General features: G+C 40.7%; 1 protein-coding gene across 2 annotated transcripts in view; it reads left to right on the forward strand.

Annotated features, from left to right (window-relative positions):
• FGD4 (FYVE, RhoGEF and PH domain containing 4) overlaps nucleotides 1–12806 on the forward strand; it is a 118486-nt gene that overhangs the window by 77466 nt on the left and 28214 nt on the right. For both annotated transcript variants that reach the window (XM_063134957.1, XM_063134958.1), the window contains exons 3-4: nucleotides 2128–2308; nucleotides 7508–7988. In XM_063134957.1, coding sequence (XP_062991027.1) covers nucleotides 2128–2308; nucleotides 7508–7988 — 662 coding nt within the window. The remainder of the gene's footprint in view (nucleotides 1–2127; nucleotides 2309–7507; nucleotides 7989–12806) is intronic.

Genomic DNA, 12806 nt, shown 5'->3' on the forward strand with positions numbered 1-12806 from the left:
CTGTCAGTTCTAAAGGAAAACACAGGGTAGGAAAAGGCTAGCATTCCTTAACAGCAAGCAGGTGGATGTTAAAGCACATGCAAAGGAACATGGAGACACAATACGGCTGTAATGAGCTATTGTGACAGTTCCAAGCAAAACATCTTGACAGTGATAGCTGTCCTTTCAATTATCCCTTCATGATGTTTTCTTTCTCTTTCATGTTTTCAGAAAGCCTCTGTTAATGTAGAGAGTAGGATGAATTGATGGCTCATTCATAGCCTAATTACCGAAAGAGCAGGATTGGTTTGGATTCTCCTGGGATGCTCTGAAAAGAATTGTGATTTTAGCATATATATATTTTTAACATCTTGTTAAAATAAGATGTTACCTCCTGGACTTAATTAGTTGTAAAGGTGTGTACACACTACATACATGCATGTGCACTCACATGTACACAACAGCTTACAGATAACTTAGTCCATGCACAAAAATTACTCACATGTTCCACACGTTTATATTTTACTCACATGTTTATATTTTAACTTCGCATAAATTACAGTGTAAGGCTTATGTGACCCCCTTTGGCTTGCCAAGGTCATCCGCCACTGTTTCACACTCCAAGACAGGCCTGGCTTCAGATGTCGTTACTGTCAGGCACCTGCTAATGGCCTGTGCCCTGAGGACAGATCGCAACTGAATATGAAGTATAAGAATGTGCACAAATATACATTCTTAACTTCTGGTTGTGTTGCAGTCAAAGGCTGTAACTGTTCAACATATGTATACAGCAGCTGCTTCACCTGCATGAGGAAGCAAGGAGGAAGCAGTGATGTCTAACAGCAATATAAGGCCTCCAGCATCCACAGTCTGGCTAGTTATGTGAAAGCAGGAGTCTATAGCAGGGGTCTTCTGCCCCTGGGGACTACCAACAATGCCTACAAAACTCTCAATTCCCTGTTACCTTAAAAAATATTTTTTTTTAAGTAAAATCCTTGGGAAACGTTAGGGTAGTCTTCTTTCTCTACCTTTCTAGCCGCTTCCCTTGCTCTTCCTCTCCCCTGTACCTGTTTGCCTTGCTATTTCCCCTTTCCTCCCAGCCTCCAGCCCCACTATCCCCCCTCTTTAGCTCACTGTTTCCCCATCCCTACCTGCCTTTTACTTCGCTATTTCCCTGTCCTGCATCACCTCTTTAACACACTTTTGATGGGCCAGGCCCTTACAGCAAACATTATGTGACTGGCCACATCCTCTATTTTGTGGTGGTGCTCACTACATTTTCTCAAATTCCCAAATGTGCCCACAGCTCTAAAAAAGTTGAGAACCCCAACTTTGAGACTGAACACTTTTCTTACAGTAATACTTGGTATTCATAGTAAAGTTCTTGACTGTTTAGAGTGCTTTGCAAGGGCATACATTATTTTAATAATCCTGACAACAGCCCTGTAAGGACTGCTGGCTGAGGAAGATGGGGATTGTAGTCTAACATATTTGGGGGGCATCAGGTTGGGGAAAGTTGAGTGCTTAGTATTACAGCCTAGAGTCTAAAAAGTGTGTTTGAAGCAGTACAGAGATGATTTAGATGAGTCAAAGAGGAAGTGAAGGTGTGGTTAAAAGAGGAAAGGTGTTGGACCAGTGGGAGGAGTCAGAAGAGGTGTGGTTGGAAGAGGAAAGTGGTGCCAAAGGCAGCCCACTGATGCTAAGTTGCCCAATACCTACAAAAAAATTAAAGCTGGTCCTGCGGTGGGATTCTTCAGAGCAGCCTTTTCAAGTGTTATTTGTAGATTATGTCTATTAGCATTATAATTGATGTATTACTGCAGTTATGGAGGGTGGTGGACACAAGGCAAGATCTGCTTGAGTGGGCTATTCATCCATCTTAAGTCGCTAAAAAGATATATGGCAGTCAGGGATGAATGAACAGAGGACAGGGTTGTTGTTTTTAATCACAGCAAAGTTCCTGCATCTGAGAGCTGCATGGAGCTGAAGATCAAAAACAAGAATCTAAGAAATCTGATGATATTGGGAAGAGCTTAAACAATCCCATATAACATTTTGTGGGGGGAGTCATGGGTTTGAACAGTGCTAATATATGAAATTTCTACAAATATGAAATGCAGTTTCGTATGTGTTCCTTTTTCTTCGCAGTGCCTCCAAAGCCATTGCACCTGCAGAATTCACAGTCATCCATTGCCCACCAAACACCTAGGCATAAAGCTTTATATACTACGAAGCCAAGAATGGAGGAAGTTACACCTACCTCTTCTTGTGTATCAAAAGAAAAATCTAGTAAAGTGTCTGATCTCATCAGTCATTTTGAAGGAGGCAGGTAAACATGTTTCATTTTTATTCAAAGGCTGCAGATTAAAAGCAACATAGATGTTAATGAATGAGAAGTGGTGTATGTTCCACTTTTACAGCAGAGTATAAATCATTGTTTGATCTAGTGAGATGCAAAATTGGGAAGATGATGACTTTTTGATGGGACTGAGCCAGGTCTTCATTGTAAAAGAATTCTCAGGTTTTTAGGACTCAGACATCTAGAATGATCCAAATCTTAATAATACCCCTTATTTTGTACTTGTAATATTTCCATGTAGACAGTCTGCTGCCTGTAATCTGGATTCATATAGAACACAAAACTATGGTTTGTTTAGCTAAACCCCATTTGTTTTTAATGGCTGCATTCAGATGTAACACTACATCATGGCTTAATGCTACATGCATGAGCCTTGGGCTCATGTGCTCCCCTCTCCTCCTCCAGTGTGGCTTTAGCATCCACTTTAGTTTTTGTTTAACTTCAATTTATTTTGTCCAAATGTGGTAAGCTGTGGTTAATTTTAAGTATGGTTTCTTTGAACAAGCCAACTTCAAGCAATTTCTTATCCTGACTTGTTCAGATAACTATAATTAATATGAACCATAATTCCCAGTTCCGATGAAACTTTACACTGTCAGTTTTACCCTACCTTGTGCCTGCTTACCCTACCCTGTGCCTGTTGGCATTCTCCTCCCCTCCTTATTGTTTTAGTATGATTTTATTAGATTGTAAGCCTATGCGGCAGGGCCTTGCTATTTACTGTTTTACTCTGTACAGCACCATGTACATTGATGGTGCTATATAAATAAATAATAATAATAATAATTAATAAATGGAAGCAGGAGGAAGAAAAGCTTATAATTCTGTCCAAACTAGGTCAACATCTGAACCTCAGCCTGCCCACAAACTGTGGGCTGACAAACCAATCTGAAACCACTATTTGATTATCATTTTCAAAACACAGTTTATAGGTTTGCAATTACTTGTGTATTCACAGACCATTGTGTTAAGGCTGATGATGTTCCACCTTGAGATACTGCTACACCATGGAGACAGGAGAGAACATTTGATATTTGTTTTATTTCAGGCCTGTTTAGACGACACTTCAGGCTCTGTGGTCAGTGAAACTGTGGTTCTCTGGGGTTAGCACTAACCACAAGCCATGCTGTCACACACAACACTTCGAGCCATGGTTAGAGCTGCTAACAGTGGTGTACACTCTGACTGTGGTTAGTGAGTGAGCAGAGTTTAGCAAAACGCATCACACAAGACACCTTCAACCCTGCTGCTTAACCAAAAGTCTTAACCAGAAGGGTTTAAGGTGTCTTCTGAACAGCCCTTAAAGTATTAAGTCATCCTTCATACAAAAAACAAAATATAACACAATTTAATTGAACCAAAAAAACCCACACAAAGTCAGAAACATAAAAACAGCAATGGAAATTAAACATAAGCCTTGTTTTGAGAAGATGGGAGACAAAAGTAGACCAGCAGTTCTAAATTATGGTTTATCTGTTGTATGTTTGAAGTTTAAACTATGGTCTGAGTTCTTAACTATGGTTAGTACAAGTTGTGGTTTTGCATTAGGTTTGAATCCACTCACATCAGTGGCTTGTCATGAGAGCTTGGATTTGAAGGTCCACTATACAGCCCACTTGAGTTGGGTCCTATTGGTTTATGAGGGCATGAACCATCTGGATTTCCCAGAGAACCACCACTTTAGAATATGAGATAAAGTAGGATATATACATCTTTTAAATAAGTACACCATTAACTGCAGTAGAGTACCAACTGTTTTGAAGGCAGTAGGGGAAAGCTCTAGGGACCTCCCCCAAACTACGATCCTGGTTTTTCAAAGGGATTCCAATCCCATCCAGAACAGGCAATGAGCCTATCTCCCTGACTCGGGAACCACTCAACCACAGGACTTCTGTCTTGCCAGGATTCAGCTTCAGTTTATTGGCACTCATCCAGCCCATCACTGAGTATAGGCATTGATTCAGGACTTGCACAGCTTCAAATGATTCAAATTCCCACATCATTAGGGGATATATATCAGGCCAACTTCATTCATTTCATTCATTTATTATATTTCTATACTGGCCCATAGCTGAAGTTCTCTGGATGGCTCACAAAGATTAAAAATAATTAAAAAGACATTATACAAAGTGAAAAACCATTTACATAAAAACATATAAAGAGACAGCACACACATAAACAACATATATATGGAAAACTAATTTTTAAACAATCAACCAGACAATCCAGGACCTGATTAAAAACTCATTTATATGCTGCCAGATGCCTGAGGGAATAGGGCAGTTTTAACCTGGCTCTGAAAAGATTATAATGTTGGCAAAAGGTGGGCCTTGGGGAGATCATTCCATAATTGTGGGGGGGGGGGCACCAATGAGAAGGCTTTCTCCTTTGTTGCCAACCTTCAAGCCTCCCTACGGAGGAGGCACCTGGAGGAGGCCTTGGATGCTGAATGTTGTGTACAGGTCAGTTCATGAAGAGAGAGGCGCTCCATCAGGTATTGTGGTCCTGAGTCATGTAAGGCTTTATAGGTCAAAACTCGCACCTTGAATTGGGCTCAGAAACATACAGGCAGCCAGTGCAAGTGGGCCAGAATCAGTGTTATATTGTCCCTTTATTTTAGCCTGGCTCCTGAATTTTGCACAAGCTGCAGCTTCTGAACCGAACTTGCTTATTCTACGTTGCAAGTGACTGCTAATCTGACAAATGTGCTTGTGTGTCTATGCATGCCAAAAGCACACAGTCCTTTCCTTTAAAAAGGATGATTGTTTATCTGGCATGGGTAACATTGCTACATTTAAGCAGTATAAACGGTATCTGTAACAAATGCTTTAAAATACATTGCTTGAATACCCAGCCTTGCTGAGAATCTGAACCCCACCACCACCACTCCACCCCTTTCGTTGTGTAATCTTCCTACTGAAATGGCATCCCTGATCAAATAAACAAACATTTCAGACACGTGTTGGCTAGATATTCCATTAAGACAAGAACTGAGAGATCAGAGGTGGAATAATCACCTATTCCACTCTGTGAGATGGGGAAAGAAGGCCTTGGAATGAGAAAGTAAGATGTTTCTTGGCTCCTGAAATAGAGGAGACACTTCAAAAGAGATAGTTATCCAGCTGAGATGGGAGATTATTTAAAAACAAACACTGCTTTGTTGTTACCTGGGAAATTGAAGGATGACATTCAAGAGGAAAAGCAGAGAGAGGTAGTGTACCACTTACTCGATTTTCAAATGTGTGTGGATACACTGAGTACTAAAAAGGACCTAGGAAGAAAGCAGAGTAAGCCTTGGAGGACTGCCAAGATACGCAGCAAAATCATGAATTTTTGCTAAGAAACCTGTGTGGGAAGGGTATTACTCAAAATGTTTGTACGTGGGGGGAATCTACAAGTCAAGCTGACCTTTTATAATTATTATGTAAAACAGGTTTACAGAGCAGTCCTGTTGTTTTCACCGTTGATGATTGCAAGCCTCCAAGCTCGGAGGCTCAGGATCATCCAATGCAGAGCGTGAAGCATGGTGGAGGCAATCTTCACTTCCCAGTCGTCCCACTATGCATTTTCACTAGACAGGCTTTTTTGTCCGTCTAGCTAGCTGGGGTGTTTTGGAGGAGGACGGGAGGAGGCTGGAGAAGACTCAGATAGCTCATATCTTAGCCTCTCCAGTCTCCTCTGCTCCCTGCTCACTGAAATGCCCCTTTTCCTCATCCTCCAAGGTTTTCCTGACCTCGGAGAGCAGCCAGCATGGTTCTTTCTGGGCTGGCTATGAGGGGAGGGATCAGAGCGCAGATTCCCTTCAGACACTGTTTAGGGGGGGCCATAGGATTGCTCCCTTCCTTACACATTTAAAGGAGAGGAGGAACAGAACCACAACAATCTACACATAATCATTTCTGAAGATGCAATAAATAAAGTAGACAGTATGGGGAGAAGAGAAGAGGAATCATGAAAACACACAGGGGGGGGGGAAACTGTAGTGACAAGTGGGCAAACATTAGGACAAAGATTGGAAGTTGGTGTAACAGACATTTACATTGCAAAATTAGAAGACCCTGGCTGCAATCCTATATACACTTACTTGGAGCTTATTTCAGAATAGATATGCATAGGATTCTGCTGTTCAGTCTGTAACAGTCTCTTGTATAGTCTGTAACAGTCTCTCTCTCTCTCTCTCTCTCTCTCTCTCTCTCTCTCTCTCACACACACACACACACACACACACACACACACACACACACACACACAGAGAGAGAGAGAGAGAGAGAGAGAGAGAGAGAGAGATATTCTTTATATGTGTTTTCGCCAGGCCTAGGTATAAACAAACAGCTCTTCCACTATCTCATGAGATTTAAGCCTTAGTAGTTTGCAAATGACACTAGCTGTAGTACATTGCCTTCAATGGGGTTTACTCACAAATTCACCAAGGCAAGTCCCAAGTAAGTGTGAATAGGATTGCACTCACTGACTAGTTTCAGACAACACAATAACCAATGATGGTTTAAATAGTCAACAATTGGTTATTTAACCCACTATTGTGTTGTGTGGAGGGAGTTTTTTAACCAGTGGTTGGTTATTTGGCCAAAATAACAAACACAAATAACCAATGTTGTGCGGAGTTGGCTATTTGAACTGCCATTGGTTATCATGTTGTGTGGAGGGTACCGTTGGTTATTTCCTCACCCTCCTTTGGTTATTTCATCAGCCTTAGAGTCTCAAGGCAAGAGCAGTCAAAGTGGCAGCTGCCGCTCTAGTCCAGCTGGCTGGATAGATTTTCAGCAGTAATGGCTGATGGGATACTAGCAGGAGGACTGGGGTTGGGGAGAGGGCAGGGGATGAGTGAGTCAAGTCAGCATAGACTAATAGTCAACTCAATGCTGATCCTAATTCAGACCACGGTTGATTGTTATTGTGTTGTGTGGGGAGTACTCCCTAGATAAACAACCGTTGAGTTGGTTATTACCCCACTGTTGATTATTATGTTGTCTGAGTGCAGCCACTATTAGCCTCTGGTAAGTAGCTTAACCTTCACTATGTATTGGCTAACCTTTATACAACATTTCTGTATTGTCATTGTTTTTGTTAAAAATAGCATTTTATATTCAGCTCACAAATGTTTATGTACTATGCAATAACTTTCAGTATCTGCATTTTAATTCTTTTTAGCCCATCCATTCCTAGTGAGCTGAAGAAAGAATCCTCTGTCCTAAATGTTGCTAAATCTCAAGGAAAGCATGGGTCAGCACCATCACTTCAGCCAAAATTCCTCACCCAACACCCACTACAGAAGCAGGGAAATAGTACAGATCAATCTCAGGATGTACAGAATCGCACAGCCAATGGAGTAGTAGCACAGAAAAAATTGGACTGCAGGGACAGCACGTTGTCATTTCTTAATGCCAGTAGGGCCATTCAGAAAGACAATGCTTCTTTCGACAGCAGCTTGGTAAATGGAGAAAGAGAGAGCACTAGTACAGAGTCACTGCAAACTGCAGAGGCCTGCAAAGGGCAAACCATCAATAACTGCTGCCGGACGCCAAGTGAGAACATGTTCCCATTTGGAAAAGAAACTGTAGAAATGATTACCAATACAGAGGATAAGCAGGTTGAGGAGCACAATAAGCAAGACTCAAGTGTGGAGACAAAGGTAAGAAAATTGGTTTATAAGGAGAACTGGAATAGAAATTACTAAAATAAAAATAAGATGCACCTTCCGCATTATTCAAACAGATACCTCTGAAAGCCGTACACACCATTTGTATTCAGGCCTGATATTTTTGTTCCAACACATTTTAGACCAATCTGCAATTTGAGGATTACATCATAGAAAACAAGTAATTTGATGGTGTACTTGAATAGACTTCTCCTTACTGCCCCGTTATTAAACTGTTTGAACTATATAGCCCCCTTTTCTCATGTAGACACGTTTTCTGTGTCTGTATGTATAACTATTTTGTAGGAGTCGCATTCTGTTTTTACAGCGCGCAAGAGCGCTGAAAGAATCAATATTTCTATGTAGGCAAGAGAGATTGTATGAGTAGTGTTGCTATTAACCTGGATTGGAAAGCAGTTCTGAGGGAGATTTCTTGGGAGAGTTTTCTACAAAGGGTGATTCTAACTCTGATCCAAAGGCTTCTTGCTTGTGTAGACATTTGAGTGCGCTCCTGTACATAAAGGGATTCTTCATTCTACATAATGTCTATGACCATTCTTCCCCCCCCCCCCTTTTGTGTGTGTCTCCACATCAGTAACATTGTGCTGAATAGCAACCTACACAGGAAGGACATCCAAATTATGAAATGGGTTTTGGCAGTAATTTACAGGAAAAGGCAGAGACAGTGTAGTGGTACAATAATATATAGGAAGGAAATTGGCAAATACCTGGAAAAGGTACCGGAAGGAAGCAGTTCAATCTGAACCTCACCTTCTGGATGATGAACTAATGTTATGTCGCATGGCCTTCTCCTGTACAGACGCTGATTTTTTGTGTATTCGTCTCAAGGCTCAGCTGTAATATGTAAATTGATGGCCTGCAGCCACACTGGCAGATCTGTTCTCATTTGTCTTTTCTCTGGAATTAGCACCCCACCCGGAATTGACACACCCTTGGAAATGTGGCTTCCATAGCGGGAAGGGAGGGACTGTAAAGTGTAAAGGGTATCTAAGATCACCTGTCAGCAAGCAGCATTGGTACATTCTGCAATACAGAGAATGAAGCAGAGGAATGATAAACACTGTGATATTAATAATTACATGCTGGGATATCCTGATATGATGGTGAAGTACAAAAACTCGCAGTAAGATAGGCCTTCTGCCACATGGAGTTCAGTGTTCAAATTGGACATGCAGCACATAGTTAAACTCTGGGATTTGCTACCACAAGATATAGGATGGCCACCAATTTGGATGGCTTTAAAAGGGGTTAGATAAATTCCTGGAGGAGAAGGCTATCAATAGCTACTAGTCTTGATTGTTATATTCTACCTCCAGTAGCAGAGCCAGCAAGCCTATGTGCATCAGTTCCTGGGGAACATGGGTGGGAGGTTTCTATTAAACTTGAGTCCTGCTTGTGGGTTCCTGGTCAACAGCTTGTTGGCCACTGTAGGAACAGAGTGCTGGACTATTTATTTATTTATTTATTTATTAAATTTATATACTGCCCCATAGCCTGAGCTCTCTGAGCGGTTTACAAAAATGGGGCTGGTCTGATCCATGGCTCCTCCCTAATCCTACCAAGCATTCTGAGTCCCTGATTAATTGTATGCCAATCAAACCCAGTTGTTCAAGGGACTAAAAGGCAAAGCAGGAGGGGCGCAGCTCTGGAAAGCACATAGTATGCATAGTACTTGTGTGCTTGGGCTATGTGGCAAATCAGCTTTGGGAAGGCTGCTCTGTAATGCAAAAGGCGTAACACTGGATTAGACCAGCCTGACTAATTTGAGGACAGCCTGCATTGGAATAAGAACAAGGAAGCAGGAGGAGGAAACATTTGCATTTGGGGACAATTCTCTCTCCCTATTTGTTTTAACTGTACATGTTTTAATTTGTAAAGCTGCTTTGAGTCCCAGTTTGGGGGGAAAGGCGGGATATAAATAAATATATATATTTCTGTAAATACTCAGGTCTGAATACCTGCAAAAAAGACTTTCCGTATAAACTTCTAAAAGAAGCAGGAGCTGGTGAATCTTGATTGCATATCTTCCCTTGCAAATGGCTTTTCTGTTCCAATGTAGCATTTCCTCATTTGCTGTCACCCACAGGAATAATTCTGAAATCCTCCCATGGAGAAAAACACTACCTAGGAATTAGTCTTCTGAGCATAAAGAAATATGGGAATTTGAGGTGTTTTATGTCCTGGTAGAAACAGATTTTTAAAAAAGTGATATGAACAAATTTTAATGTTATGTTTTCTATTCCCTTAAAGAGGGCCATTCTCACTATTATAATTATAAAGAATTAATTTTTTTTTCTTATCGTTCATCTTGCAATAAAAGTATTAAATAACTTTCATAGAAAGAGCAATGTGCAAGCATTTGAGATCTCCATGTCTTGTCATTATGCAAGATGTTACAAAAAGGCAGGTTGGGGATGGTTTGGAATATGGGTGGGGGAGTCTGATAGATGTTGTAGTCAGGATATCTACATAGTCATTGAGTCAATTTGCATGTAACACTAAGCCACTATGGGTTAATTAACCTGTGGGCCTTTACAGCAGGTGCCAGCTACCATTTTGAATATTTAAGATCAACCATGGGCTGTTCTATGGTTATCTGAGGGTTGTTTAATACTTGCATTACTCAAGCAGTCCAGATTCACATGATATAACAAGTTATGGCATGTGTCTGCCATGGGTTGGAAATTCAAAATGGTGGCCATTGTATGCAAAGCCCTGCAAGTTAATTAACACCCATTGGCTTAGCCAATGGAAACCAGCCCAGAGTCTTAGAATGATATGGAGGAGTAGGGTTTGCAGACATTCAAATTAGGCTCTGCCAACTGATATGGTTTCAAATTCAGTGCTCCCAGGACCACTGGGAAGAAGAAAAGAGCAGACAACTGTTGATCCTCTGTTTTTTAAAGCATAAAATCCAACTGTAAACTTAAAACTGTGTCCATTCTCAATGAACCAGGCAGGTTCCTTGGTAGGTAGAAAACAAAAGTGTAGAGATCAACTAGGCATTCCACCCATCTCCCCCATCACCACCAACCTGCTTTTTGTAATATATTTCCTGACAAAAAAGATCTGGAGATCTTGAAAGCTTGCACATTTTTGTGAATGTTGAGTTTGCCTGATAAAGGTATTACATGATATGGATTTTGGAATTTTGCTTAGGAAGAAAAAGGAAAATCCATGATCTGCAGATATGGAATAATACCCATACATCAGGCGTAACAGGTTTATGTTACTGCAGCCATGAGAAGTGTGGTCAAAATTTAAACCTATGTGTCCTGGAAACTCAGAATGCCATCCAGCTAGCTAGACTTATATTGCCCAATGGAATAACAGGCGTCATCCCCCTGTTAACAGAGTACAGTAATACACACGCAACATCATGCCTAATTTTGTGCATTAAAGAAAAGGTATTTAAGGAAAGTGCAGTAATTGGAAACATTTCAGGAAGTAGCAAACAGCTGAACAAAAACTTGCATACGCAGCTGTCAGATGACTCTTACTCTACAAAGTTAAAATCTTAAAGGAAACAGTTGTCACATATACACGAAATGCCCGTGTGTGTATAATATCAACTAATTTCAAATGCAAAATTGAGCAAGCCGAATCAGGACTGAGTCAGTCTGGGCAGTTTCACTTATTTAAATAGAAGAAAGTATATACGAAAGATTTTCGCTCTTACGTGTTTATTTAATTTAAAGAAATAACATGTAAGGAAGAGGCTGTATATCTTGTCTTTTAGCTGTGTATACTATGGAGATGTTGCGGAGAGTTTGGAGTGCTTGCAGTAATTCCCTGTAGCATGTTTCTGAGCTTATTAGGCAATGTAATGAGGGGAGAAAACGCTACATTACAGATTGACACTCTGGATCAGTTCACAGTTTGGTGGATAAGGACCTAGCAGTGTGCTTGCAATGTTCCCCCGCTCCATATGGCATGCAGATCCACTCCCTATTTCTTCCTTAGTGCTAACAATAGTTCTACCATAAGGTTCAAATCAGCAAATAATGAGCCCTTCATTTCATTATCAGAATCATAAACCCACTTCAAATCACAGTTTTTGATTCACAACTGGAGATAAGCCCTGCCTATAGTTTGCTGATTCAGACACCGTGGCGAACTGTGGCTAGGACTAAACAGGAAACTGATAAGGAAGCAGTGTGTGAGGGGAGGGGGTAAGAGGGCAGGCACAACCTCCAACTCATTCATGATAATCCAAAATAATATCTAAAAATGTACCATATAAAGCAATATAGGCCAGCTAGTTATAAAAAGGTAACTAAATTGATCCATCCCTCAGTTTAGTTGCAGTTCATCTCTAATCCTGGCAGAAAAGGACCCAGGCCACATGAAAAGATGGATTTCTAATTATTCCAGAAGGTGCCCATCCTAGAACTTCACCAGAGTTCCAAGAGGAAGGAATTTCATATAGAAATGGAAATAATCTATGTGTGTTTTTTTCTCATGTTGTGGAGACAGGTTCTAGTTTAGCCATATTTTATACAGAGAGGGTTTTTTTCTTTTACACACATTCAAATGTATGATTTCTGTCTATGCATTTGGAAATGGTATAATTCCAAGAGGGCTGTATAGTGTGCTTTTGGGAGGCTCATTCGGTATTAGTCCCGGGCTTGTAGTTTTTCTTTCCTAAAAATGGCTTTGTGTTCCAAAAAACAAATGAAATTTCAAATTTTGGGAGAATCCAAAATGCATGTTTTCTGGTCATGGAATGGTTCATAAGAGTAATACTAAAGAGATCGCTATTTTATACTGCACCACGAATTGTAAAACAAT

This window comes from Elgaria multicarinata, chromosome 9 (assembly GCF_023053635.1).
Source record: "Elgaria multicarinata webbii isolate HBS135686 ecotype San Diego chromosome 9, rElgMul1.1.pri, whole genome shotgun sequence".
Classification (NCBI taxonomy): domain Eukaryota; kingdom Metazoa; phylum Chordata; class Lepidosauria; order Squamata; family Anguidae; genus Elgaria; species Elgaria multicarinata.